General features: G+C 42.8%; 1 protein-coding gene across 2 annotated transcripts; it reads right to left on the bottom strand.

Annotated features, from left to right (window-relative positions):
* Positions 1 to 7,283: 7,283 nt before the first annotated feature.
* On the bottom strand, positions 7,284 to 23,071 carry LOC125434528. 2 transcript variants are annotated; one of them, XM_048500011.1, is made up of 5 exons: positions 22,867 to 23,071; positions 17,549 to 18,235; positions 12,792 to 13,406; positions 8,125 to 9,382; positions 7,284 to 8,026 (listed from the first exon to the last, which is right to left on the bottom strand). In XM_048500011.1, exons 2-4 carry the CDS (start codon positions 18,208 to 18,210, stop codon positions 8,164 to 8,166), a joined length of 2,496 nt encoding a protein of 831 aa, XP_048355968.1. In that variant the 5' UTR covers positions 18,211 to 18,235; positions 22,867 to 23,071; the 3' UTR covers positions 7,284 to 8,026; positions 8,125 to 8,163. The 2 variants fall into 2 exon arrangements, with proteins under 2 accessions (XP_048355968.1, XP_048355967.1); XM_048500010.1 differs by having other exon boundaries at positions 7,284 to 9,382.
* Between the last annotated feature and the right edge of the window lie 1,428 nt (positions 23,072 to 24,499).

Raw genomic sequence — 24,499 nt, 5'->3', positions numbered from 1 at the left:
GTACTGGGGTCTCTGGTTGGAGGAGTGAGCTCCTTTGTCACCACATTCTACATGCTGAAGAGCTTTCTTAAAGACATTGTGGAAGATGCTGAGAGCGTCCGGGCAAAAGTTGCTGAGCCTTAAGCCTTCCCAAACCAGCCATTAAAGATCCAAGATATTCATTTGAGAAGTAAGTCTAAGGAACAGTTTTGTAGATGAACGTAAAGGACCAAAACTCAAGCAAGAGAAAGAAAAAAATAGCATTTATGTTGGGATTTTTTCCCAGTTAACCAACAGCCAAAGGGAACAATATGCTTGATCTCCTTATGTGAAAGGATATGTTTCAAAAAGGACACTTTGTCAAGGGTGTAAGTTCAAAGTTCAGTGTTTTGGACACATGGAGGCCATTTGAAGGATCTTTGCTATTGGAGTACCAGATCTGGGACTGTGAAGAACAGCATGAGTGACACAGTTTTGTAGAGCATTGTTGAATGATTGCATACTAGCTGATAGCTCATTCATGTCATATTGTTTCCATCTAGGGCTGCCTGGCATGACTTAGGACTGGGGGGAGGTAGGATTTTACTGAGGGCAGGGAGTTCATCCCTGTCCAATGCTACAACCTCCGGTGTGACCTCCAGTGTGACCTGGAAGTGATGGCATTGTGCCAGGGCAGTGATCTAGCACTCATGCACAACCTCTGTGGCATCTATCGAATTTTGGGCTGAGTGCTAGACTGTCACCCACAATGCAACATTGTCACTTCTGGTTTGTGCCAAACAGCTGAGCATCAGTTGGCAACCAGAGTGGAAGTCTCCCACCATTAGCCCCATAATGAATTTCAGCAGAGATAAATGTAAAATACTACACTTAGACAGAAAAAATGAAGTGCACAGATATAGGATGACAGATATATACCTGACTTGACAACAGTACATGTGAAAGGGATCTGGCAGTCTTAGTAGACCACAAACGGAACATGAGTCAGCAGTGTGATGTGGCACCCAAGAGAGCTAATGCGATTCTGGGCTGCATCAATAGGAGTATACTACAGTGGTACCTTGAAAATCGCTGATAATCCGTCCGGAAATTAACGGCGATTTATGAAAACGGCATATTTCAAGGTACACCGTTTGCGCATGCGCGAACGCTGTTTGAGCATGCGCAACACAGTTTGCACACGTGCAATGGCGTTTGCGTACCCTCAGTGGCTGCTGAAAATCGAGGCGGCCAGCGATTTTCAAGTGTGGAAATCGGCGCCTGGCAATCGTCAATTACTGAAATCGACGATAATCAAAGGTATCGATTTTCGAGGTACCACTGTATCTAGATTGAGGGATATAAATGTCAGGGAGTGCCTGGTGATTGAGCTACATTCCTTGCTCAAGTGTTTTGCAACAAATTACATTGACAGTGATTGTAACTTGTTGATTGAGATCCTCTTCTGTTTCAGTGTAACTGCTTCATGATATATGTAACTGCTCTGCTATATGTAACGGGACTTGTTCTTGATCTCTCATGTGCTTTGTAGATAACTAGGCTTCCCCTAACACTTCTACTCCCCTGGGAAGCGGGAAGTGCCTGATGCTCTGGGGGGGTAGGAATCTAGGTGGCATTATCTCTAACTGTTGCTGACCTTGGGGCGCCTCAGCTCCACAATAATTCTTTTCTCACATTCCTTGGGAAAATGGGAGGGGAGATTCGGTCTCGACAAAGAGGGGGGCAAAATCAGGTCTAGCAGAGCTGGCTTTCTATAAGCTGGATGCTTCAATGCCTTCCAATAAACACTGCTGATCAACAATACAGCGTTCTTTTTTAAATTAAAGGTCTTAGACCTAACAGTAATTGTACCTGTCTTTTCTGCATTGGCCAAACCTCATCTGGAATACTGTGCTCAGTTCTGGTCACCGCAGTTCAAGAAGGATACTGACAAGCTGGAACGGGTCCAGAGGAGGGTGACCAACATGGTAAAAGGTCTGGAATCGATCCCTTGCAAGGAGAGACTTAGGGAGCTGGGTATGTTTAGTCTGGAGAAGAGAAGGTTAAGTTGTGACATGATAGCCATGTTGAAGATGGTTTTCTGCTGCTCCAGAGTCTAGGACCAGGAGTAATGGATTCAAAGTACAGGAAAAGAGATTCTACCTAAACATTAGGAAGAACTTCCTGACAGTAAGGGATGTTTAACAGTGGAATACGCTGCCTTGGGGTGCGGTGGATTCTTCTTTGGAGGTTTTTAAAACAGGCCAACTGTCAGGAGTGCTTTGATCGTGTATTCCTGCATGGCAGGGGATTGGACTTGAGGGCCCTCTTGTCTTTTCCAACTCTGTGATTCTAAAGGATCAGCATAGCTGCCCTAATCATGACAAGTAGGTCAGCCCAAAGGGTTTGGGAGCTTGAAATCCCCTAGGTTTCCCAAGAACTAGTCCCAGCCTCTAATGAAGGAATTCACTGTGATTATTTACATATTGCACAACTCAGTTCTGCAGGCCCTAACTGCATCCTTTCCTTATCTTACATCAACATCTGGTTCTGCCAGACTCCACCAGGAGACAGATGGTCTCCTCCAAACATTCACTCTCCATTAACTGTTTTTTAAAAAATTATGTTTATTTAGAACACAGAAAAACGTATAGCCAAAACCTGTACCTTTGCATCCAGAATAAGTATCTAATTGCTTGAACATGTTCTGAAACAGAACCAAGATATGTTTTCTTTAAATCATAGCCAATTCAAGATATCTTGAATTCTAGTATTTAGTAAACACAGATCATCACTGGATTTAGTTTGATTCTCTACACTTTAAAAACTAAAATCTTCATTATTTGAATGACTGTTTTCTTCCATATGTCCTTGTGTGCCAACTACAGTGGCCAGGCAACCAGCTGTTGGCTATCAACTGGTGGCCCATTGGCATCAATCAAAGCCCGAGCCTTTTTGATTGTGGCTCTGGTTCAATGGAATGGGCTTCCTGAAAAGATGGGGGGGGGACTTTTTGGAGATTTACAGCAAGTTCTGCAAGACCTGCCTGTTTGCCAGGACTTTTGAGGGAATTTGAATAACAGGCATCTTTGCAGAGGAAGAGATTTAGAGTTTGCGATTTGATTTGCTTTTAAATGAAAATGTTTTATTTTTTTATTGTAATGGAACAGCAAGGAAATGTGGGATGTAAATGATTTAATAAATAAAAATAAATCATATAATCCATGTTTTGTGCAGCCAAACGTCTGTATTTTGGGGCAACATTGTTGGTTCCAGTTATGAGTTGAGACCACTCTAGCTGGTATGATCTGTGATCCTAAAAAATGCCCTAGTGCTGATAGCGGTGTCAGAAATAAAGAAATCCATTTCTGATCTTTGTTTCCAAACAAAATGAAACTTTATTTTGTTTTTCTGTAGTTTAGACAAGAAAATGATGTCTGTATTAGATAGAAGATGGGATTTGTTCTGTGTATAAATTCTCCTCAAGGCAGAAAGGCTGGTGATAGTCCAGCCCTGCCCCACCTTAGTATTCCCTTTTCATTCACAAACCAAGATCAGACCTGTAACAAAGGAAACCCCGGAAGACGGACACCAGCCCACCCTGATTTCATCACCCAGCAGATAAGGGGTGCTACACCCTTAGGTTTCGTTTTCCTGATCTCATCACCCAGTAAATCTTTTGTGTTTTTCCCGCCTTGGATTTGACCGCTCCTACGTCAGTGCCTTGCTCTAGATTCACTGCGAAATTCAAGAATTTCTCTGGAATCTGATTGCTGTTTTCCTTTTTGTTAATCAATGGTGGTGGGTTGTACTGTGGTCTTCCAGTTTCCCTGGCAGGAGAAAGTGTTTAAAATGCCTTGTAAAACTGCTAGGCAGCGTTGTTGCTGTAGAACGAAGGTGCTGGCGCTTAGGTCAGCATCGCAATAAATAATCTTTTATTATTTACTATACTCACTGTGTTGGGTCCCGATTTCTGTTCCTCCGTGCTACCAAGAGCTGAGATCTCGTTGAAATCATTAAAGTTACCCTGGTAGCACAGTAACAGTGCTTTGGGCAGCCTTTTTGTATTCTAAGCTAACAATGCAGGTGGGACTTGACATTTGGGTCAGAACCTGAACCCAAATACCCCCCCCCCCCCGCTTGATTGTAAACTGATTCTTCCAAGTGTTTGACAGCTTGGAAGCCCTGTGTTGCTGCAAAACTGGCACTAAATCTCCTTTAAATTCACACAGAGGTGTATCCTTATCATACTACATCCCCTGCGTGTTGTGGGCTTGAGCTAAATTCTCATGAGCCAAAGCCAGCATTTCCCTGAGTGGTATGCTTGACAGCCTCAAGTGTCCTGCCCCATTTTTTAATTAGTTGATTTCTATTCTGCCTTCAAATGCATCCCAGGGCCGATCACAACAATTTAAAAATGTTTCCCATGTTGCAATAAAACAGCATCAGAAACAGATAAAAATCCTGAAAACATACTTGAAATTAAAAATACCTAAAACAAAACATACCTAGGGAAAAATACCTAAAAACCTACCTAAAAACATACCCATCCCCTCCCTAATCCTCCCAGGTGTAGGGGGAGGACAAATTATGAACAAGGCCAGTGGACTAGGGACTGATGACATCGGCCATTCAAATGCCTGGGTGAAAATGACGGTCTTCACCAGGCACCGAAAAATATATAGTGTCGACACCTGTCAGACCTCTGATGGAAAGGCATTCCATAAATTGGGGGCTATTACAGAGAAAGCTATCTTTGCAGCCCTCACCTCCCTCATCTCCAAGGGGGAAAAGACTGCCAACACCCCCCCCCCCCGTGACCTCAGCACCCGGGCTAATCTGTGTGGCAGAAGAGGTTCCCGTAAGTAATGTGGTCCCAGGCTGTTTGGGTCTTTTATAGATCATAACCAACACCTTAAATTGAGCCTGGTAGCAAACTGGAAGGCAGTGCAGATTCATTAGTACCAGAGTAATAGACACACAGCTTGGAGTGTTAGCAGCTGAGCTACAGCATACTGTACCAGTTCCAGCTTCCAGATTATCTCCAAGGGTAGCCCCACATAAAGTGTATTGCAGTGGTCCAACTTGAAGATTACCACAGCTTGGACATCTGCAACAAGGTCATTTTGGTCCAGAAATGAGTTGAGCTGGTGACCAACCAGAGATGTTGGTTGGAATGGCTCCAGCCATTCAGATCCTCTGAAGGTGCCAGCCACAGATGCAGGCGAAACATCAGGAGAGAATGCTGCTAGAACACGGCCATACAGCCCGGAAACCACACAGCACTCCAGTGATTCCGGCCGTGAAAGCCTTCGACAGTAGATTCAGCTTCAATCGATTTACCCCCATCCTTTAGGCAGCTCTCCAGCACCTGTACTGTCTCACCTGATGAGGATGGAATTGTGAGGAACAGCTGGGTGTCATTGACATATTGATGGAAGCCCATATTGAACCTCCTGATGACTTCCTCAAATGGCTTCATATAGAACTTAAATAGTGCAGGGGACAGCACCAAGCCCGAAGGAAATCCACAAGAGAGCTCCTACAGCTCTGAGCTCACATCCCCCACAACTATCCTCTGGAACTACCCACAGAGGTAGGAGGAGAACCAAATAAAATAGTGCCACCCACTTCCATCCCCTATATATAGTTCAGCATGATACCACACTTGATGGTCTCAAAGGTTGCCGAGAGGTCGAGGAGAACCAACAGAGATGCTTGACCCTGTCTCTCTCCCTGACAAGATCATCAGGGCAACCAAAGTAGTTTCAGTGCTTAACCCCTGCCTGAATCCAGATTGAGACTGCCTTTTTGAGCACCAGTGGCGTAGGAGGTTAAGAGCTCTTGTATCTAATCTGGAGGAACCGGGTTTGATTCCCAGCTCTGCCGCCTGAGCTGTGGAGGCTTATCTGGGGAATTCAGATTAGCCTGTACACACCCACACACGCCAGCTGGGTGACCTTGGGCTAGTCACAGCTTCTCGGAGCTCTCTCAGCCCCACCTACCTCACAGGGTGTTTGTTGTGAGGGAGGAAGGGCAAGGAGATTGTCAGCCCCTTTGAGTCTCCTGCAGGAGAGAAAGGGGGGATATAAATCCAAACTCTTCCTCTTCTTTTTCTTTCACCAGAATCTCTGATATCCTACAGAGGTCGATTCCCCACTCAGCATTAGATGCGCGCTCCTCACGGCAAATATTCTGGGGTCCTGCAGCACTCCCCACTACAGCAGCAGCGACAACACAGTCACCCCGATTCTGCTGCTCCTCCCACCCCTCAGAGCGTGTCATTTCAGATCCTGGTAGGAAGTACACCTTTTTGAAAACCACGCCCCGAACGCAGAGCAGGGGTCCCCTCTACTTTCACTTTTGAAGTGGGGAATCCACCAGAGTTTTTGAATGACATACTTTAAGATATTTAGTAGCCTTGAAACAATAATGTAAGAGGAGAAAGGTGCTCTCATGAAAACATTTTTTCCCAACAGCAAATTCTCATACCAAAATTTCTTGCTGATGGCCTCCAAAATATTGTCGAAGGCTTTCACGGCCGGAATCACTTGGGTGCTGTGTGGTTTCCGGGCTGTATGGCCGTGTTCTAGCAGCATTCTCTCCTCTGAAGATGCCAGCCACAGATGCAGGCGAAACGTCAGGAGAGAATGCTGCTAAAACATGGCCATACAGCCCGGAAACCACACAGCACCCAAGGCCTCCAAAATGTTTGTTTGAGATACGAAATGGGCAAAGTGGAGAGTCAAAATGCACATAAAAACTGATTCTCCCATCTTGGTTTGTTTATCCATTTACACATTTTTGCTCTACTTTTTCATCACACTGGGGAAGTGATCTACCAGTGGGCAGCTGCCGCATCCCTCCATAGCAGAGGTGGTCTGTGGGGCGTGGCTGGGGAAGTAGTCGGCTTTCACTTGGCCATTGTCCCTGTTGCACCCATGTCCGGGGCTTGCAAGTGATGCCACCTTTTTGGTGGAGTAAATCCATTAAGCCCAGTGGGGTTTTCTGGTGCTAGGGAGGCTTTTTTTTTTTTTTTTTTGTATTTGTAACCTACCCTTGCTGCTGGGAAGCCTTCTTGTGCCCGATGAGCCTGGGCAAGCATAATGCCACAAGGCTACCTGAGAATTTAGGCATTAAATTTTGTCCTAGAAGGACTGAGAAGTGCCACATGGGGCTACCTGAGAATTTAGGCATTAATGTGGAGAGAGATAGGAATAAGAATGCTTCCTCTCCCATAAGAAAAATGAGAACACACAATTTACTTTTACAAGATGTTAGTCTTTTTTTTTTGGTTTGCATTTTTTTTATTTCTTTAATCACAGTGTACAATAAACAAAGAAGAAATACAAAAAAAGATACAATTTCAGGTTATGTTTACATAATTGAAGGCATATAAAACATTAAAGAAAATTATATAAAAACATAAAGAAAGGGATATAAAAACATAAAGAAAGGGATATAAAAACATAAAGAAAGGGCACAAGATGTTAGTCTTATTGATGAAATGCAAAGGATAACAGTTGAAGAAATAAAGATAAAATATTTTTTTTTATATTTGCTTGCCACAGGTGATTGATGGCTTGTCACAGGTTAAGATCTGATGTGCGAAGGAAAGGAAACAATATTATAAGAATGAGCTACTGGCTAGCTTGGAGTATGACGTGGCAAAAGATGGTTCAAAGATCATGTAGCTTCTACACATACATCAAACAGGCATTGAAAAAACCTCCCTCTGGAACCATCTAAATATGAAATGTTCTTTATTTCACATGAGGGTGCTCAGTTATATTCTTCTGTCCAGGTATCAGATAGACAGAGTCATGGAGAAGAAGTCTATCAATGGCTACCAGCCATAGCGACTGAAAGGAACTTCTCTATTCAGAGGCTGCAATCCTCTGAAACACCTCCATCCCCCGCCCCCGTGCTCGGAGACTGGAGCTCAAGAAGGCCCTTGGCACATTTGACCTGTTTGTTGGCTCTCCAAAACAACTGATTGGCTGCTATATGAAACAGGATACTGGACTTAATGGACCACTGGTTATATCCAGCAATGCTCTTCTTATGTCTGCAAGGGGAAAAAAAATAAGCATCTGAGAAGATATTCAAACCATATTTTCTCATGCTTCAGTGCACAGTTCATACATTTTGTGCTGGGACAGTCACCTTCCAAACTTGGATCTTTGTGAGATGATATTGTAATGGTCAAGGCTCAGCGGCTTTTGCTTGAACATTCTCAGCATCTTCTACCAGGTCTCTCAGGAACTTTTTCAGCATGTGGAATGTCGTAATAAAAGAACTGGGTCCACCAGCCAGATAGCCCAACAGAGGTATAAAATCCAAGACTATTTGGGCTGTCTTCACAGTTGAACACAACAGTGACTTCTCTAAGAGACCCTTTACAAATTCTGGAGTGATCTCGCTAGACAATGGTGATTTTTTGATAGCCGATTTCAACACATTATAATCTTTTTTCCCCAGTTTTGCAACTCTTTGTAGGCAATCCTCATCTAAGCCAAAGACCTGGCAGAAAAATTTCATGGTTGATACCAAGATGTCAAGATCACAGACAAGAGAGAGTCCTGGGAGAGGAATCATTGCAATGCTACAAGATTTGGTGGCTACTTTCCATATAAGGTCTTCCATAGCAGCCTTTTTCTTTTTTAGGACTTTTTTTGAGAACACTGGCAGAGATGCAATAAAAGTTTGTCTCTTGAGGTCATCCAGGTCATTTTCGAAGGTCTCTTGCAGGAGTGGGAAATCGTACGAGCTCAGATCTTGCCTGGAGATGAGAAAAACCTTTGGAGGATCCTCTCCTTCCTTTTTCAAATGCTCACAGCAGTAGGTCCTTATCTCCTCAATTGTTTTGTCCATATCGAAGTTGGGGTTCTTAGCTTCAGAAGCTATGCTGACATCCATTTTGGAACGCACAAAGTAAAACTTTTTCTCCCTTTTCTGAATTTCTTCGGCCAGCATGGCGTCATTCACAGTGAAGCGTTCTGAGGAAACTATTATGAAGAAATCATACTTGCTAAAATTTACCGTCTCTAGGTAGTCCTTTGGTTGAAATTTCTTTGTCCCAACACCTGGTAGATCCCATAAAGTTACATTTGGAAATAAAGGATGAGGATATTCATTAGTATTCATGGTTGTTTCCACTGATCCCGTCTTGGCTGCACCAGCATCATAATCGGTCATGCCTCGCAGGGCGTTGACAAAGGATGATTTGCCAGTACCTGAACCCCCTGTGACTGCAATATTAAGCTTCGTATTTTCTAATGATTCCAATTCTTGACACATTTCAGCTTTTACCTCTTCAACACTTTTTTGTGCCATCCAGACTTTCAGCTTCACAAGGTCTGATACGAAGGCTACTTTTGCGAGGAAATAGTGAATTCCAATTCTTGGAAATCGTACCATTGAGCTGAGGAATTAAAAAAAATGCATATTGGTTTAGGAATTTCCTTCCTGCTCTTTCTCGTAGAATAGTAATCAGGGCCACTAATGGATAAATGGATAAAAAGTTTTTATAATTAGTATGATAGTGCAATCATTGAAAACCCATGAAAAGGCAAACCAAATAGGGGTGGAAGAACAGGCTACCTCTCAGTCATGTCACCTCTAATTGAGAATTAGGAGCCTGTTGCTTGAATAGGATTTGGGAGCCATGGACCCCACCTGTATATGCTTAAGAGTTGTGCTGATAAAAATTACAACCCATCTGCACCTGTAAAACTGTTTCGTTAGTCACAGAAGTTTATTTAGAGTACAAGCAGGACTGTAAATATGTATGATACGGCTGGCCTCCACATGGACCAGGGCCTTTATGGCCCTGGCCCCGGCCTGGTGGAACACTCTTCCTCCAGCTGTCCGGGCCCTGCGGGACCTTGGTGAATTCCGCAGGGCCTGTAATACTGAGTTGTTCCACTGGGCCTTTGGAGTAACCAGCCGTTGAATGGTGCCCCCATCTGTTCTCGCATCTGTTCTCACCTCTGTTTACATCTTTTATTGAGGGAGCCAGCAGTCTTCCCATTTAGGGAGGGTTTTAAATATGGGTTGTGCTGGGCGCCTTCGTTTTCGATTTTAAATTTGTATTAATCGCTGTTTTTAAAAAGGGAGGATTTATTAACTTATTTGTGCTGGAATTTAATTGTTTAGTTTTGACTGTGCTTAGTTGTACCATGATTTAATTTTGTTGTACACCGCCCAGAGCCCTGCGGGGATAGGGCAGTATGTAAAACTAAACAATAAATAAAATAAAATAAAAATAAGTATGAGTATAAGGTTGTTAAAATGCAGTATTATTTAATTATATAATTGTATGACAGCGGATTGTATTACTGAAAATTTTTTATTGTATTTGTAGATAACTGCATTGTGGAAACAAAAAATTGTAGTAATTATAGCAACACAGAAGAAGAACTTGGACGAAAACGCATATACGTGAATGCGTTCTGATTGGTGACTGGGACAGTACGATTGATACATTCCAATACGGAAAGTGCGGAACATGGATTAATTCTAAGAAGCCGAAGGGCTCTATAATACGGATTCCATTCCTCATAACTGTGATAGCTACAGATTTCGGGATGTGGATACCACAGCAGGGTGGATCCAGGAACTCAATTCAAGTTGGACTGTTATATATTAACGGACTGCTTTTGTTGAGCTGTGTTAGCAAGATTTCAATTTGTTAATGAAATGAATGGGTGAATGAAACCGTTGATACTACTTGTAAGAATTAATTAGAAGGTCTGTACAGGACATGATATACTGTGATTTTTAGGTTTAGAAAAATATTACTCAAAAGGTTTCACATATAAATAGAAGGGTTAAGTAGCCAGCCGGTGTTCCATGCGTTTCATTTTTTGTCTGCTACTTCTCAGTTATAAACACTGAATCCAACCATCAGGGGGAAAAGTTACCACATCAAGGGGTTTTAAGTGTTTCAAGACAACCACCAGGTGCCCTTAAGGGGGAAAAATGTTTTGATAGACCTGATAAATGCGAATGGTGGAATTTATGAAAGAAAACAGTAGACCAAGTGTTCACCATATATACTCGTGTATAAGTCGACTTTTCTAGCACATTTTTAATGCTGAAAAAGCTCCCCTCGACTTATATTTGGGTCATTAAAATTTTTGTGTTTTTATTTTCCGGCCAACAGGAGGCGCAGTTTTTATGCTAGTGGCACCAAAATTTTAGGGTACCCTCAGACGACACTCCTGATGATACCAGCCAAGTTTGGTAAAGTTTGGTTTAGGGGGTCCAAAGTTATGGACCCCAAAATGAGGTGCCCCAAAGTTTGGACCCAAAAAGGAGGTTTTTTCAATGGGAGCTAATAGTAGATGGGGCTACCCTTTTGAGGGTCCATAACTTTGGGCCCCTTAAACCAAACTTCACCAAACCTGGCTGGTATCATCAGGAGGGTCTCTTTATGATACCAGCTAGATTTGGTAAAGTTTGTGTCGGGGGGTCCAAAGTTATGGACCTCCAAAGGAGGTGCCCCCATTCCCCATTGTTTTCAATGGGAGCTAATAGTAGATGGGGCTACTCTTTTGAGGGTCCATAACTTTGGACCCTCTGAACCAAACTTCACCAAACCTGTCTGGTATCATCAGGAGAGTCTCTTTATGATACCAGCCAGGTTTGGTGAAGTTTGGGTCAGGGGATCCAAAGTTATGGACCCCCAAAGGGGGTGCCCCCATTCCCCATTGTTTACAATGGAAGCTAATAGTAGATTTTCCATTTCTGATAATATCCCTCTTAAAATCTAAGTTGGGTTACATTGATGATGATGAGGAATCCAGTTTTGAAGGATTGTAACTCTTGTGTTTTAGCTTGGTTGCTGATTGAGCTATGGTTTTTGTACTTTTAAAGTTATTGTTGATACCATATTGTTCTTGTTAACCCTCTTTTCCACTTGCAGAGCTAGTTTACTGTTTTTCTTTGAAATAAATATTCAAAAACATTTAACCTACTGATGCCTCAATTAATGTAATTTTATTGGTATCTATTTTTATTTTTGAAATTTACCAGTAGCTGCTGCATTTCCCACCCTCGACTTATACGCGAGTCAATAAGTTTTCCCAGTTTTTTGTGGTAAAATTAGGTGCCTCGACTTATATGCGGGTCGACTTATACACGAGTATATACGGTATATAGATACCAATAAAATTACATTTTATGGACTTACACACGAGTATATACGGTATATACCAATATATATACCAATAAAATTACATTTTATTGACTTATACATGAGTATATACGGTATATAGATACCAATAAAATTACATTTTATGGACTTATACACGAGTATATACAGTATATACCAATATATATACCAATAAAATTACATTTTATTGACTTATACACGAGTATATACGGTAAACCAAGTCCACAATGGTCTGAGCACTCTGCAATTGCCGACAATTATTCAACATATTTATGAGCACAGGAGGCTGCTTCCTACTGAGTCAGAGCATTGGTCCACCAAGTTCAGTATTGTCTACTCTGACTGGCAGTGGCTTTGAAGTCTCAGGTGCAGTTCTGTCACATCATATACTACCTTATAATTTTAAGTGGAGATGCCAGGGATTGAATCTGGGCCATTTTCAGCATGCAACACAAGATACTCTTCCTAGGTTGCTAACTCTGGGTTGGTACATTCTTGGAGATTTGGTGGCAGACCCTGTGGAGGGTGGGGTCTGGAGAGGTGACAGACTTCAGCAGCATATAATGCCATAAAGTCTACCCTCCAAAGCAGGGGTTTCTGCCAAATTACAGGTCAGCAATAAGATGCTGCTGTGCCAGAGTGAAACCCAACATACCTCTCACGATTCTCCTCTTCCACTGCTGAAGCACGTTTCTCAAAGTCCTCCATTTCATTCTCTAAGACCCGTCGCAGGTGGGGGAAATCATACTTGTCTCGATAGCAACTGGAGATGAGGAAAACCTGTGTTGAAGAAATGCCAGCCTGCGCCAAATTATCAAGACAATATTTCCTGATTTTTTGAAGGGCTGTTTCCTCACTGAAGTTGGGTTTTATTTTTTCATTCTTAATGCTGACATCCATCTGGGAGCGCAAGTAGTAGAACCGCTTCCCCATTTTCTGAACTGCACAGGACAGCTGGACGTCATGTTCAGTGAAGTGATTTGAAGCCACAATGATGAAGAAATTATATTGGCTGTAATTTACCTTTTTTAGATAGTCCTCTGCTTTAAACGTAGGTGTCCCAATCCCTGGTAGGTCCCATATTGTTACATGTGGAAAGGTGGGGTGTGGATAACCCTTCGGCTCTTTTGTTCTCTCTATTACATCAGTTGGTGCAGCATCCTCGGCAAAATCCGTCAGCCCTCTCAGGGAGTTGACAAAGGATGATTTACCAGCACCTGATACCCCTGTGACAGCGATGTTCAGCACATTCAGACTTTGATGGGCTGATCTGAAAAAGTACATAATGTTGTAGTGGTTAACTCCTGCTAGATAAGTGTTGCCTGATATTTTCCTTTGAGGAGGAGGAGGAGGAGGAAGAGAAGAAGAAGAAGAAGAAGAAGAAGAAGAAGAAGAAGAAGAAGAAGAAGAAGAAGAAGAAGAAGAAGAAGAAGAAGAAGAAGAAGAAGAAGAAGAAGAAGAAGAAAGAAGAAGAGTAGTAGTAGTAGTAGTAGTAGTAGTTTGGATTTATATCCCCCCTTTCTCTCCTGCAGGAGACTCAAAGGGGCTTACAATCTCCTTGCCCTTCCCCCCTCACAACAAACACCCTGTGAGGTAGGTGGGGCTGAGAGAGCTCCGAGAAGCTGTGACTAGTAAGCAACAAGCCTTTATTGGCATAAGAGAAGCTGTGACTAGCCCAAGGTCACCCAGCTGGCGTGTGTGGGAGTGTACAGGCTAATCTGAATTCCCCAGATAAGCCTCCACAGCTCAGGCAGCAGAGCAGGGAATCAAACCCGGTTCCTCCAGATTAGATACACGAGCTCTTAACCTCCTACGCCACCCACCGATGCCTTTTCTGGCACCAATGGGCTTTTTTTATTAAGTGGGTGGGGCAATTGGGAGTTTTGCCCTGCAAGACATCTGATGAGCTATTGGAGATTTGATTGGCTGTGCAGATTTTTTTTAATGTTGCTTTGGCAGCATCTGCCACCCAAGCACAAGGATGTGCAATGAATTGCTGAGGTTCAGCTTATTTTGTGGTTGGTTCCTCCTCCTGCAGCAGCTATTTTGTGACAGCCATTTTGTTGCTGCACCTACCATGTCATGCCAGAATTTCAACAGCACCTGCATGGTCAAAAAGGTTTGGGACCCTTGACTTAGGGTGTTCATCTGTAGAGTACAAAAAGGACCTTTATGAGATAGATTTGGTTGTTACTAGTTTAAGACAATACTAAAAACAAATCAAAACATCAAAGGCTAGCTGTGGTGGCCACCAACCTATAAATTGTATATTTATCACAAATTGGTTATTTAAAAAATCAGAGTAAAAGAAATTACTGAACTGAGTTCATCTCAAAGCAGAAGAAAATAAGATGTTTGTAGCCATTGCTTGTGGTCTCAAACCAAGCTCGAGAGCTGCAAACCTCCGGCCTGGCAATCTCCTGGAATTCAGTGGCGTACCTAGGCAAACTGGAGCCCTGGGCAAAACCTGAGCTTGATGCCCCCCCATGAGCGGCCACCCTCCCCCATCATGACCAAACAATGATTTTTTTTTACACCAGGTCGTTTCAAAGTCACCATCACATTATAGAACATGCCCCAACTCACAAATCTGAACACAGCAATGGGCCATGCCACACAGCAGAAATAATTTTTTAAAACATTTTCAAAATACTTTCAAGATGTTTTATTACTGCTATGAAAACATTTTATGGTGTTGTATCCAGTCCCCCCAATTGGGGGAAACAGCATCACTTTCAATGTTATTTAAACTGGGGACCCCAGATTCTCCCTTTAAGGTGCATTTAAAAGGAGAAGCTGGGCTCCCTAGTTTAAACAAGTGATGCTGGAATCCACCCCCAAACAGCATCATTTTCAATGGTGTTTAAACTAGGGATTGTCTGGTAACCTGTAACTTTGTTTCCGTCTGTTAAGTAGGTCTTCTTCAAATGAAGAATCACTTCAAATGAAGAATCACTTTCTACTCCAAACTTTCTACTCCAAGAGGTGGTGGAGGGGATAATTTATTGCCATCTGCTTTTAACACCTATTGAATAGTTTTGGCATTACAGTAATACTGTTCCAATTTTTTATGCTGTATTTTTAGATTTTATTATATTTTAATTATTGTAATTTTATGTTGTGACCCACCCTGAGCCCTGTGGGGCTAGGGCAGGATAGAAAATAAATAGATAGAGAGGTAGGTAGGTAGGTAGGTAGGTAGGTAGGTAGGTAGGTAGGTAGGTAGGTAGGTAGGTAGGTAGGTAGGTAGGTAGGTAGGTAGGTGATGGGGATGGATGGATGGATGGATGGATGGATGGATGGATGGATGGATGGATGGATGGATGGATGGATGGATGGATGAAAGAAAGAAAGAAAGAAAGAAAGAAAGAAAGAAAGAAAGAAAGAAAGAAAGAAAGAAAGAAAGAAAGATAGATAGATAGATAGATAGATAGATAGATAGATAGATAGATAGATAGATAGATAGATAGATAGATAGATAGATAGATAGATAGATAGATAGATAGATAGATAGATAGATAGATAGATAGATAGATAGATAGATAGATAGATAGATAGATAGATAGATAGATAGATAGATAGATAGATAGATAGATAGATATAGAAACCTACCAGAAATTATAATCATTCAGACACGGGGAGGCATCTTCCTTTTCTTTGTCACTTGGTAAGCTTGACAGACTGATCATGCAACACCGATTACAAAACCCCCCACTTTTAAAAAACTTTATTTGCACAAATCATCAGTTGCAATCCCCTACCCCCATGAAGTCCAGCAGCAATTCTCTAAAAAAAAAACCTGAGGTTGTTATTGACCATGTTGGGGTAGGGGATCTCCCATCTCTGCCTGTTCCCATCTAACTCCAGTGATCAGTGGGTGCAGGAAAGCCGGGACCACAATGGCATCCTGCATGATCATGATGTCATTTCCAGCCATGTGGCCAGAAGTGGTTCACTGCATTGCTGGGCACTCTAGAATTCACCAAATACCTTATGGTTTCACCACAGAGTTTGAGTAAACCCTAGCACATTCAGCAACATAGTGATGTCACTTCCAGTTCCACATCCAGAAATGATGTCTTGACATCAGGGGACACCATTCTGGTGAATCTTCATCTCCAAGAGCACCAAAATACCTGCCAAGTTGATAATCAGTACATACCCAAATACGTAGTATTGCTAAACAGAATACTTGTATATAATGTCAGCATTTTTCATAATATATGGAAATCAATGTGCTACCATTTATTTGCAAATAAAAATATTACTGGATTATTCATTTTAAATCAGCTTTGAATTCTTCTGAATTAGTTGGTTGTCTTTTTGCAGGGGGGGTCATGGGGGATAATATAATATAATATAATATAATATAATATAATATAATATAATATAATATAATATAATAATATAATATAATAATATAATATAATAATATAATAATATAATAATATAATAATATAATAATATAATAATATAATAATATAATAATATAATATAATATTGCTGCTGCTGCTGTGTTTTTATGGTTTTATAGATTTGTAAATTGTTTTAAATTAACTGAGTTATTATTGTGCAAAATGTTGTTTTTGACCTGCTGTGTTTAATGTTATTATGTTATTGTTGTTCCCGGCCTGCTGTACACTGCCCAGAGCACTTCAGGGATGGCGGTTTAAAATCTAATATAATAGATAGATAGATAGATAGATAGATAGATAGATAGATAGATAGATAGATAGATAGATAGATAGATAGATAGATAGATAGATAGATAGATAGATAGATAGATAGATAGATAGATAGATAGATAGATAGATAGATAGATAGATAGATAGATAGATAGATAGATAGATAGATAAGATTGATGGACACCGCCCTCAGCCTATCGGGCGAGGGAGGTAGATAGATAGATAGATAGATAGATAGATAGATAGATAGATAGATAGATAGATAGATAGATAGATAGATAGATAGATAGATAGATAGATAGATAGATAACCAGGATGAAATCAAATCTTAAACATTTACTTTAACTCATCCGTGTTGTTTTCTTCCAGAGTCCATTAAAAAAAAAGAATCCAGCTTTTATTCATCCACAAAACATACCATATCAAGGTATCAAAAACTGCCAGACTACGGCCACCCAGCCTGGCAGACCCACACCGGCAAGTTGATTCAAGCCATGAAAGCCTTCGACAATTCGTTGACTGATATTAAGTTAGAGAACTTGGGTTTTCCTCTTGAATCTCTTAAGTGGATGAAATATATCTCTGTAGCCTTATGGTTTTGTACTATCATGTTATTGTTATTCCTATTATGTTGTACACCACCCTGAACCCTCCAGGGGAGAGCGGTATGTAAATTAAATATCCTATCCTATCCTATGCATCAAGCCCTTAGCTAACCCCAACATACCTGTCATGGCTTCTGTTTTCAGAATCTTGCAGAGCAGCTGGTCTTAAGATACACTTCCTGAGTTCTTCAATTTTATTCTGTAAAGACCTTTGCAGGAGGGGGAAATCATACTTATCTGGGTACCAACTAGAGATGAGGAAAGCCTGCAAAGGAACAATACCAGCCTCCACTAAGTTATCAAGGCAATATTTCCTAACTCGCTGAAGGGTTGCTTCCTCACTGAAGCCTGGATTTAGTTTTTCAGTCTTCATTCTGGCATCCATTTTGGAGTGCACATAATAGAACGGCTTCTTCATTTTCTGAATTGCGTGGGACAGCTGGATGTCATAGACAGTGAAACGATCAGAAGCAACAATTATGAAGAAATCATACTGGCTGTAATTTACGTTTTGTAGATATTCCTCTAGTTTAAAATCAGGCGCCCCAATTCCTGGTAGGACCCATATTGTCACATCTGGAAAGGCAAGATGTGGGTAACCCACTGGCTGAAATGTAGGTTGTTTCACACCAGTTTCAGCTGCATCTTCATCAAAATCTGAGACACCTCGCAGGGCATTGACAAGGGATGATTTACCGGCACCCTGCACCCCTGTGACAGCAATGTCAAGTGTGTTTTTTTCATTAACATTCAGCCCTTGTTGAGTTGAGTTTTTACCACCCATGGCTCTTTCCGATAAGTCAGTTGATCTGAAAAATAAACACAGTTATGCTACGTAATATTCACATCATTTGCATCGCTCTGACGACCTAAATTCAGTTCTGTGGGAAGAATCAATTTTGCTTCTGGCATTCCACCATAAATAGAAAAAATAAACCCTTAACAGATGCATTTGCTGGCTATATGATATCCAAAGCCCTATCTGTTTTGGAACCAACACATCAGAAGGGCCACTTACTCCCTCAGGACCAGTGGTGGGATCCAAAAATTTTAGTAACAGGTTCCCATGGTGGTGGGATTCAAACTGTGGCGTAGCGCCAATGGGGCTGGGCGGGGCACGACGGGGACGTGGCCGGGCATTCCTGGGGCGGGGCACTCCTGGGCGGGGCTGTGGCAAGGATGCAGCCGCTGCGCCGGTCCTTGGGTGGGAAACGAATGCATGGAGGCGCAGGCTGCCAAGCACACAGGTGCACCTCCTGCTAGACTGCTTCAAGTTCTGCGCGCTACTGCTGAGAGGAGGGGCGTAACTAAGGCAAAAATCACGTGGCAAAATCACCAATTAGTAACCCCCTCTCGGCACACACAAATAATTAGTAACCTACTCTCAGGAACCTGTGAGAACCTACTGGATCCCACCTCTGCTCAGGACCCTGCTGGGCCACTTCTGCCATCTTCAGAAGCCTTGGTTCAGCTTCCCCATTCTGACATCAGGCAGATGGCAACACACAAGAGGCCTGCTCTGTTAAGGCACCAAAGCTCTGGAACTCTCTCCCCAGGGATAGTCATATGACCCCTTTGTTGCCATCTTCTACCAGCAGGTCAAGACTTTTTCTGGCGGATTCCGCATGGGCCAAAAACAGCGGTGTGAAAATGGTGTAAAATGGTTTTAAACAGTGTAAAAGTCTTTACCCCTTTTTCACACTGCTTTCACACCACTGTTTTTGGCCCATGCGGAATCCGCCTCTGTTTCATTGGGCATTTCTTCAATGATTCTTCTTGCCTAACCCATGTTTTAATTGTTGTTTTTATGCATTTCAACTTTGTTTTTTAATTGTTTTAATGATCTGTGTTGGGGGATCAATTTTAATTATTTTGAAATGCAATTTTATCATGTCTGTTTCAAATTGCTAGCTGCCTTGATTGCCCTTGTAAGGGCAGAAAACCAGGTTATTTATTTTTGCAAATCATCACCATAATAAATTATTAAAAAATATTGATACCCTGCTTTTACAAAAAGCAAAAAATGTCAAAAGCAAGAAACCAAACATCAGTCAGGAGCAGCAGTGGCGTAGGAGGTTAACAGCTCGTGTATCTAAACTTGGAGGAACTGGGTTTGATTCCCGGCTCTGCCGCCTGAGCTGTGGAGGCTTATCTGGGGAATTCAGATTAGCCTGTACACTCCCACACACGCCAGCTGGGTGACCTTGGGCTAGTCACAGCTTCTCGGAGCTCTCTCAGCCCCACCTACTTCACAGGGTATTTGTTGTGAGGGGGGAAGGGCAAGGAGATTGTAAGCCCCTTTGAGTCTCCTGCAGGAGAGAAAGGGGGGATATAAATCCAAAACTCTTCTTCTCTTCTTCAAGTCACAGCATTAAAACCAACCTTATGCACGACAAAGATACCTAAACAGGAAAATTGTAAAGGAAAGTTCTCTACAAGAAATTACAAGGTGGTTCTCTCAAGGGACAGAGCTGAGGATAAATTTTTATGTCATTTGAAAGCTGTTTTGACATTAGTCGGTCATTATAAAGATATTATCCAGTTCCTTTGAATTTTGGCCTTCTTGATCTTCACTGGATGTGGCTGAACTCACAGCACACAAGCCGGGAGAAGGCTCACATTTTCTGAGAATTTGCAAGCAAAGACATGATCCAGGTAAATTAAGTTCAAGTGGGCAAACAGGCTTCCCGTTTGGGTTCTGTATAGGCATTATTTAATTATATTCAGGAAGGAAAGGAAGAGTTATTCATTGGGGAAATATTCAGTAACAGAATATTTGCTTGGCATGAAAGCGAGCCCCAAGTTCAGTCACTTTTAGGTAGACGGGTTTGGGAGAGAGTTGTTCTTTGAGAACCTGCATACTTGTTGCCAATCAAAGGATGCAATATGAAGCTAGATCAGTGACACTCATTTAGCGGCTCGAGATAATTTGACTTTGACATGGCCCTGGGGCTCTTCTGAGCACCGTCCCCCAGTGTGGCACTTGGTCCACATTTCAGGAAAGCCCTTGCCCACTGCAGCTTTCAGTGAGCAAGTGGTTCCCACCTTGGACGAGCTACCATGAGCAGAACATTTAAGCTGTGGCGCTCCTTGAGATACTGGTCCTCGTACCAGAGATGAAAGTAAATGTGGCTCAGCAGTGGCGCAGGAGGTTAAGAGCTCGTGTATCTAATCTGGAGGAACCGGGTTTGATTCCCAGCTCTGCCGCCTGAGCTGTGGAGGCTTCTCTGGGGAATTCAGATTAGCCTGTGCACTCCCACACACGCCAGCTGGGTGACCTTGGGCTAGTCACAGCTTCTCGGAGCTCTCTCAGCCCCACCTACCTCACAGGGTGTTTGTTGTGAGGGGGGAAGGGCAAGGAGATTGTAAGCCCCTTTGAGTCTCCTGCAGGAGAGAAAGGGGGGATATAAATCCAAACTCTTCTTCTTCTTCTTTTGGGTAATGGCCATTGCAAATGTGGCTCTCCGCCAGCCCTGGGGAAACTATCGCTGAGCTGGATGGGGAAAAAAAGATTCAGACTCTGCACTGATAAGGGTTAGCAGAGTGCTCAAGGGACCTGTGCACAGAGGAGTATGTGTTAGGCTGCTGCTGAAGGAAATAAACTTCAGAGTCCTTTTTTATTTCAATAAGGCAACATGAGTCCTTTACTGTCAGAACCCCCATTCTAGACAGGATAGAGCAAAGATAACATTCTAGGCTGGCTAGCGAACCTAGGATGGATACAGATGCAGGAAACATGTCCAGCTGTCCCTGCTGCGAGATGGAGAGAGGGAGAAAGTGCTAGCCAGAAGGCAGGAAGATCCACATATCAAAAGGACAGCAGCATAGCATTAGAAAGGAAGGGATGCAGACAACCTGATATATTTACCACTCTGATATTCTATGATCCCCCTCTGGAGTCTGAGGCTGAAAGACAGCACAAAACCCTTCATTTCCAGTATGTAAGGGCATCTCTGTCCATTACATTACATTCCACCTGAGACACAGTGCAACGGGGCCTATTGGATGTTTCTATTGAAACGCTCACCCTTTCCAGCTGCATTATGGGAACCTGCAGTTGGGGTTGCTAGGTTTCTTTACTACAGGGCCCTCTGGTAATTCGCCTGACTTTTTTTTTTCTGTTTTATGGCAACCCCATAGGGTTTTCAAGGCAAGAGAAATTTGGAGGCAGTTTGCTATTGCTTGCGTCCACGTCATCCTGGTGTTCCTTGGAGGACTTACATCCAAATACTAGCCAGGGTCAGGGTTGAAAGTGGCTCAAGGTCAGGCAGCAAGCTTTTGTGGTGCAAGTGGGGGATTCTAATTGGGTTTTCCAGGTCATAGTTCAACATCTTAACTGTTGAAGCATACTGGTTCTCTTGCCTAACATTATAGAGAAGAAAGTCTACCAAGCAACTGCAAGAGGCAATGTGGATGCATGAAAAAAGAAAGAAAGGTTGAAAACATGACATGCTACCTAAATGACAAGTATAAATTCAGCAAAAGTTTCTCCTAAAAAAATTGAACCCCATTAGGACCTCTCTCTGAATCACTATGGGATTCGGATGGAGAGATGTAAGACTAGATCTCATCAGCATATTGATGACAGCCTTCGCCAAGACTACAAATGATTGGGCTCTACATAGAGGTTGAATAATGAGGGTTTTTCCTGTGGAACACCACAGGACATGGATTCTAGCTGAACTGTGTTCAGAAGGGTGCCTCTTTGTCCAGTGTCGATGGTCTTAGAAGTCCAGTGCAATAGTCAGCCCAGAAGTCCCGTGGTACCTCATTTTGGTGTCAGTTTTCAAGAACCTTCATCACTCATTTCAGATTAGCCTGTACACTCCCACACACGCCAGCTGGGTGACCTTGGGCTAGTCACAGCTTCTCGAAGCTCTCTCAGCCCCACCTACCTCACAGGGTGTTTGTTGTGAGGGGGGAAGGGCAAGGAGATTGTAAGCCCCTTTGAGTCTCCTGCAGGAGAGAAAGGGGGGATATAAATCCAAACTCTTCTTCTTCTTCATTTCATCCAATTTACAAAAGTTCATACTGATTTTTTAAAAAATATTTAAGCACCCAGTGGCCTTTTATATTGATCAGTTTTTAAGCCAGGCGCCATAAGAAATGCTCTTGAAATACCCCGTTGAAACGGAATCTTGGATATCTCAGCCAGCAGGACTTGCCTCATAGCTGAGAATCTAACCGTACCGCTCTCCAAAGGACTGCAAGATTCATTATTTCCAAGGGATTGTCCTTCTAGCCCTTGGTAAAAGCTGCTTCCACCACATGTTTTTTTTAAAGAAAAACAAAACACAGTACTCAAACATCCTGTCTGTGCTGATCACAGATGCAAAACAGGAGCAAAACAGGAGCAAAAAAACGGAGGAAAAGAAGTTGCAGCCACTGCAAAACAGGACAAGCAAAGAGGAGAATGAATAGCAAAGAGAGACCAGCTTACCATTCCTGATCCAAGTGGGCTTTGAGGGGCTGAAGAATCCACAGAGCCTGTAAATTCACCATGTGGATTTGGGTGATTGGCTGTCGTGCAAGAGTCTCCTTTTCCGCTTTAAAAACTCCTCTGGTCTTTGCTGGGTTCTCTGATAAAGAAGAGCCAAAGTCGTCTTCCAGGCTGCAAAAGCGAAAGCAGCTTTTGTTTGTTCAGAGTTTCAGCTGCTCCTTTTTGTGTGGTCCACCCTTCCAGGAAGGAGGAGGGGATTTACAGTAACAATCTAGCCGAATCTTTCTTTTTAGGCAGGGCAGATCTGAGAAAGACCAGAAAGACCCCTGGTTTGCAGCTTCCAAAGTGAAAAGCTGTATCTCTAACTACCCTCTTATTATTTAGTTCAGTTATTTATTATCCTCTTTCCCACTTTAGTACATCCCATATAAAGAACTCAGTTCTGTCTGCTGTGGTTCTCAGGAAGAGGAAATAGCATACTTCTGCTTTAGGAAAAGAGTGCTGAAAGAATGTTAACATTAAATATTTGTTTTTAATGAATCTTAGGCCGTTTCTGCACTGGCACAGAAACGGCTGGCCACCGGCATAATTTATGCTGGTGGCGACTCAGGACCTATCACACAGTCCTATGTGGGTGGCCCCGAAGCTGCTGCTGGACAGAGGAAGGGACGTGCTCATGCTGCCCTCCAACCCCCGGGGGTCAATGGGCAGTGTGGGCATGCCCCTCCACCCCTCCAGAGCTTCACAGGGAGAAAAGGTAGTTAAACAAAACAAATTGGTAGCACCTAAAAGGGACGCCCTCACGCTGGTGTGCTCCGCATGACACCGGCGGGAAGACGCCGCTTTCCAAAATGAGTGAGTTTTGGAAGCAGCATTTTCCCACCGTTGGGGAGGGTGAGCACGGTGCTGCACCACTGCAGCAGCAGCAGCTGTGCAAACAGCATCCCAGGGATGGTGTTTTTACTGTTCCTAGGGCGCTGTTTTTAGCCTGTGCAGAAACTGCCTTAATGATGCTACGCTCTTCAAAAACATCATTCTGTGCACTACGAAACACGGCAGTTTTGTTATCACTGAAAATTAATCGCATTTATTAATTACTCATCTCAAATTTCAGTTATTAATCCTTTCACAGGAGTAGTTTTCAGTTATTAATCCTTTCACAGGAGCAGCAGTGGCGTAGGAGGTTAAGAGCTCATGTATCTAATCTGGAGGAACCAGGTTTGATTCCCAGCTCTGCCGCCTGAGCTGTGGAGGCTTATCTGGGGAATTCAGATTAGCCTGTACACTCCCACACACACCAGCTGGGTGACCTTGGGCTAGTCACAGCTCTTCTGAGCTCTCTCAGCCCCACCCACCTCACAGGGAAGTGAGCCAGAGGGGGGAAAGGGCAAGGAGATTGTAAGCCCCTTTGAGTCTCCTGCAGGAGAGAAAGGGGGAATATAAATCCAAACTCCTCCTCCTCCTCCTCCTCCTCCTCCTCCTCCTCCTCTTCTTCTTCTTCTTCTTCTTTTTGTATATTAATTGTTTGCATTAATTAGCCATTTGTAGCTACTCACTTTTAGAAATAAGAAATCTATGATTCTCAATTTGAGCTGAATAAGAAAAACCAAAGGAAAGAAAGAAAAACCAAATG

This window comes from Sphaerodactylus townsendi, linkage group LG06, assembly GCF_021028975.2.
Source record: "Sphaerodactylus townsendi isolate TG3544 linkage group LG06, MPM_Stown_v2.3, whole genome shotgun sequence".
Classification (NCBI taxonomy): Eukaryota; Metazoa; Chordata; class Lepidosauria; order Squamata; family Sphaerodactylidae; genus Sphaerodactylus; species Sphaerodactylus townsendi.
The sequence above is the reverse complement of the archived record's forward strand: the minus strand, read 5'-3'. Positions and strand labels throughout refer to the sequence as shown.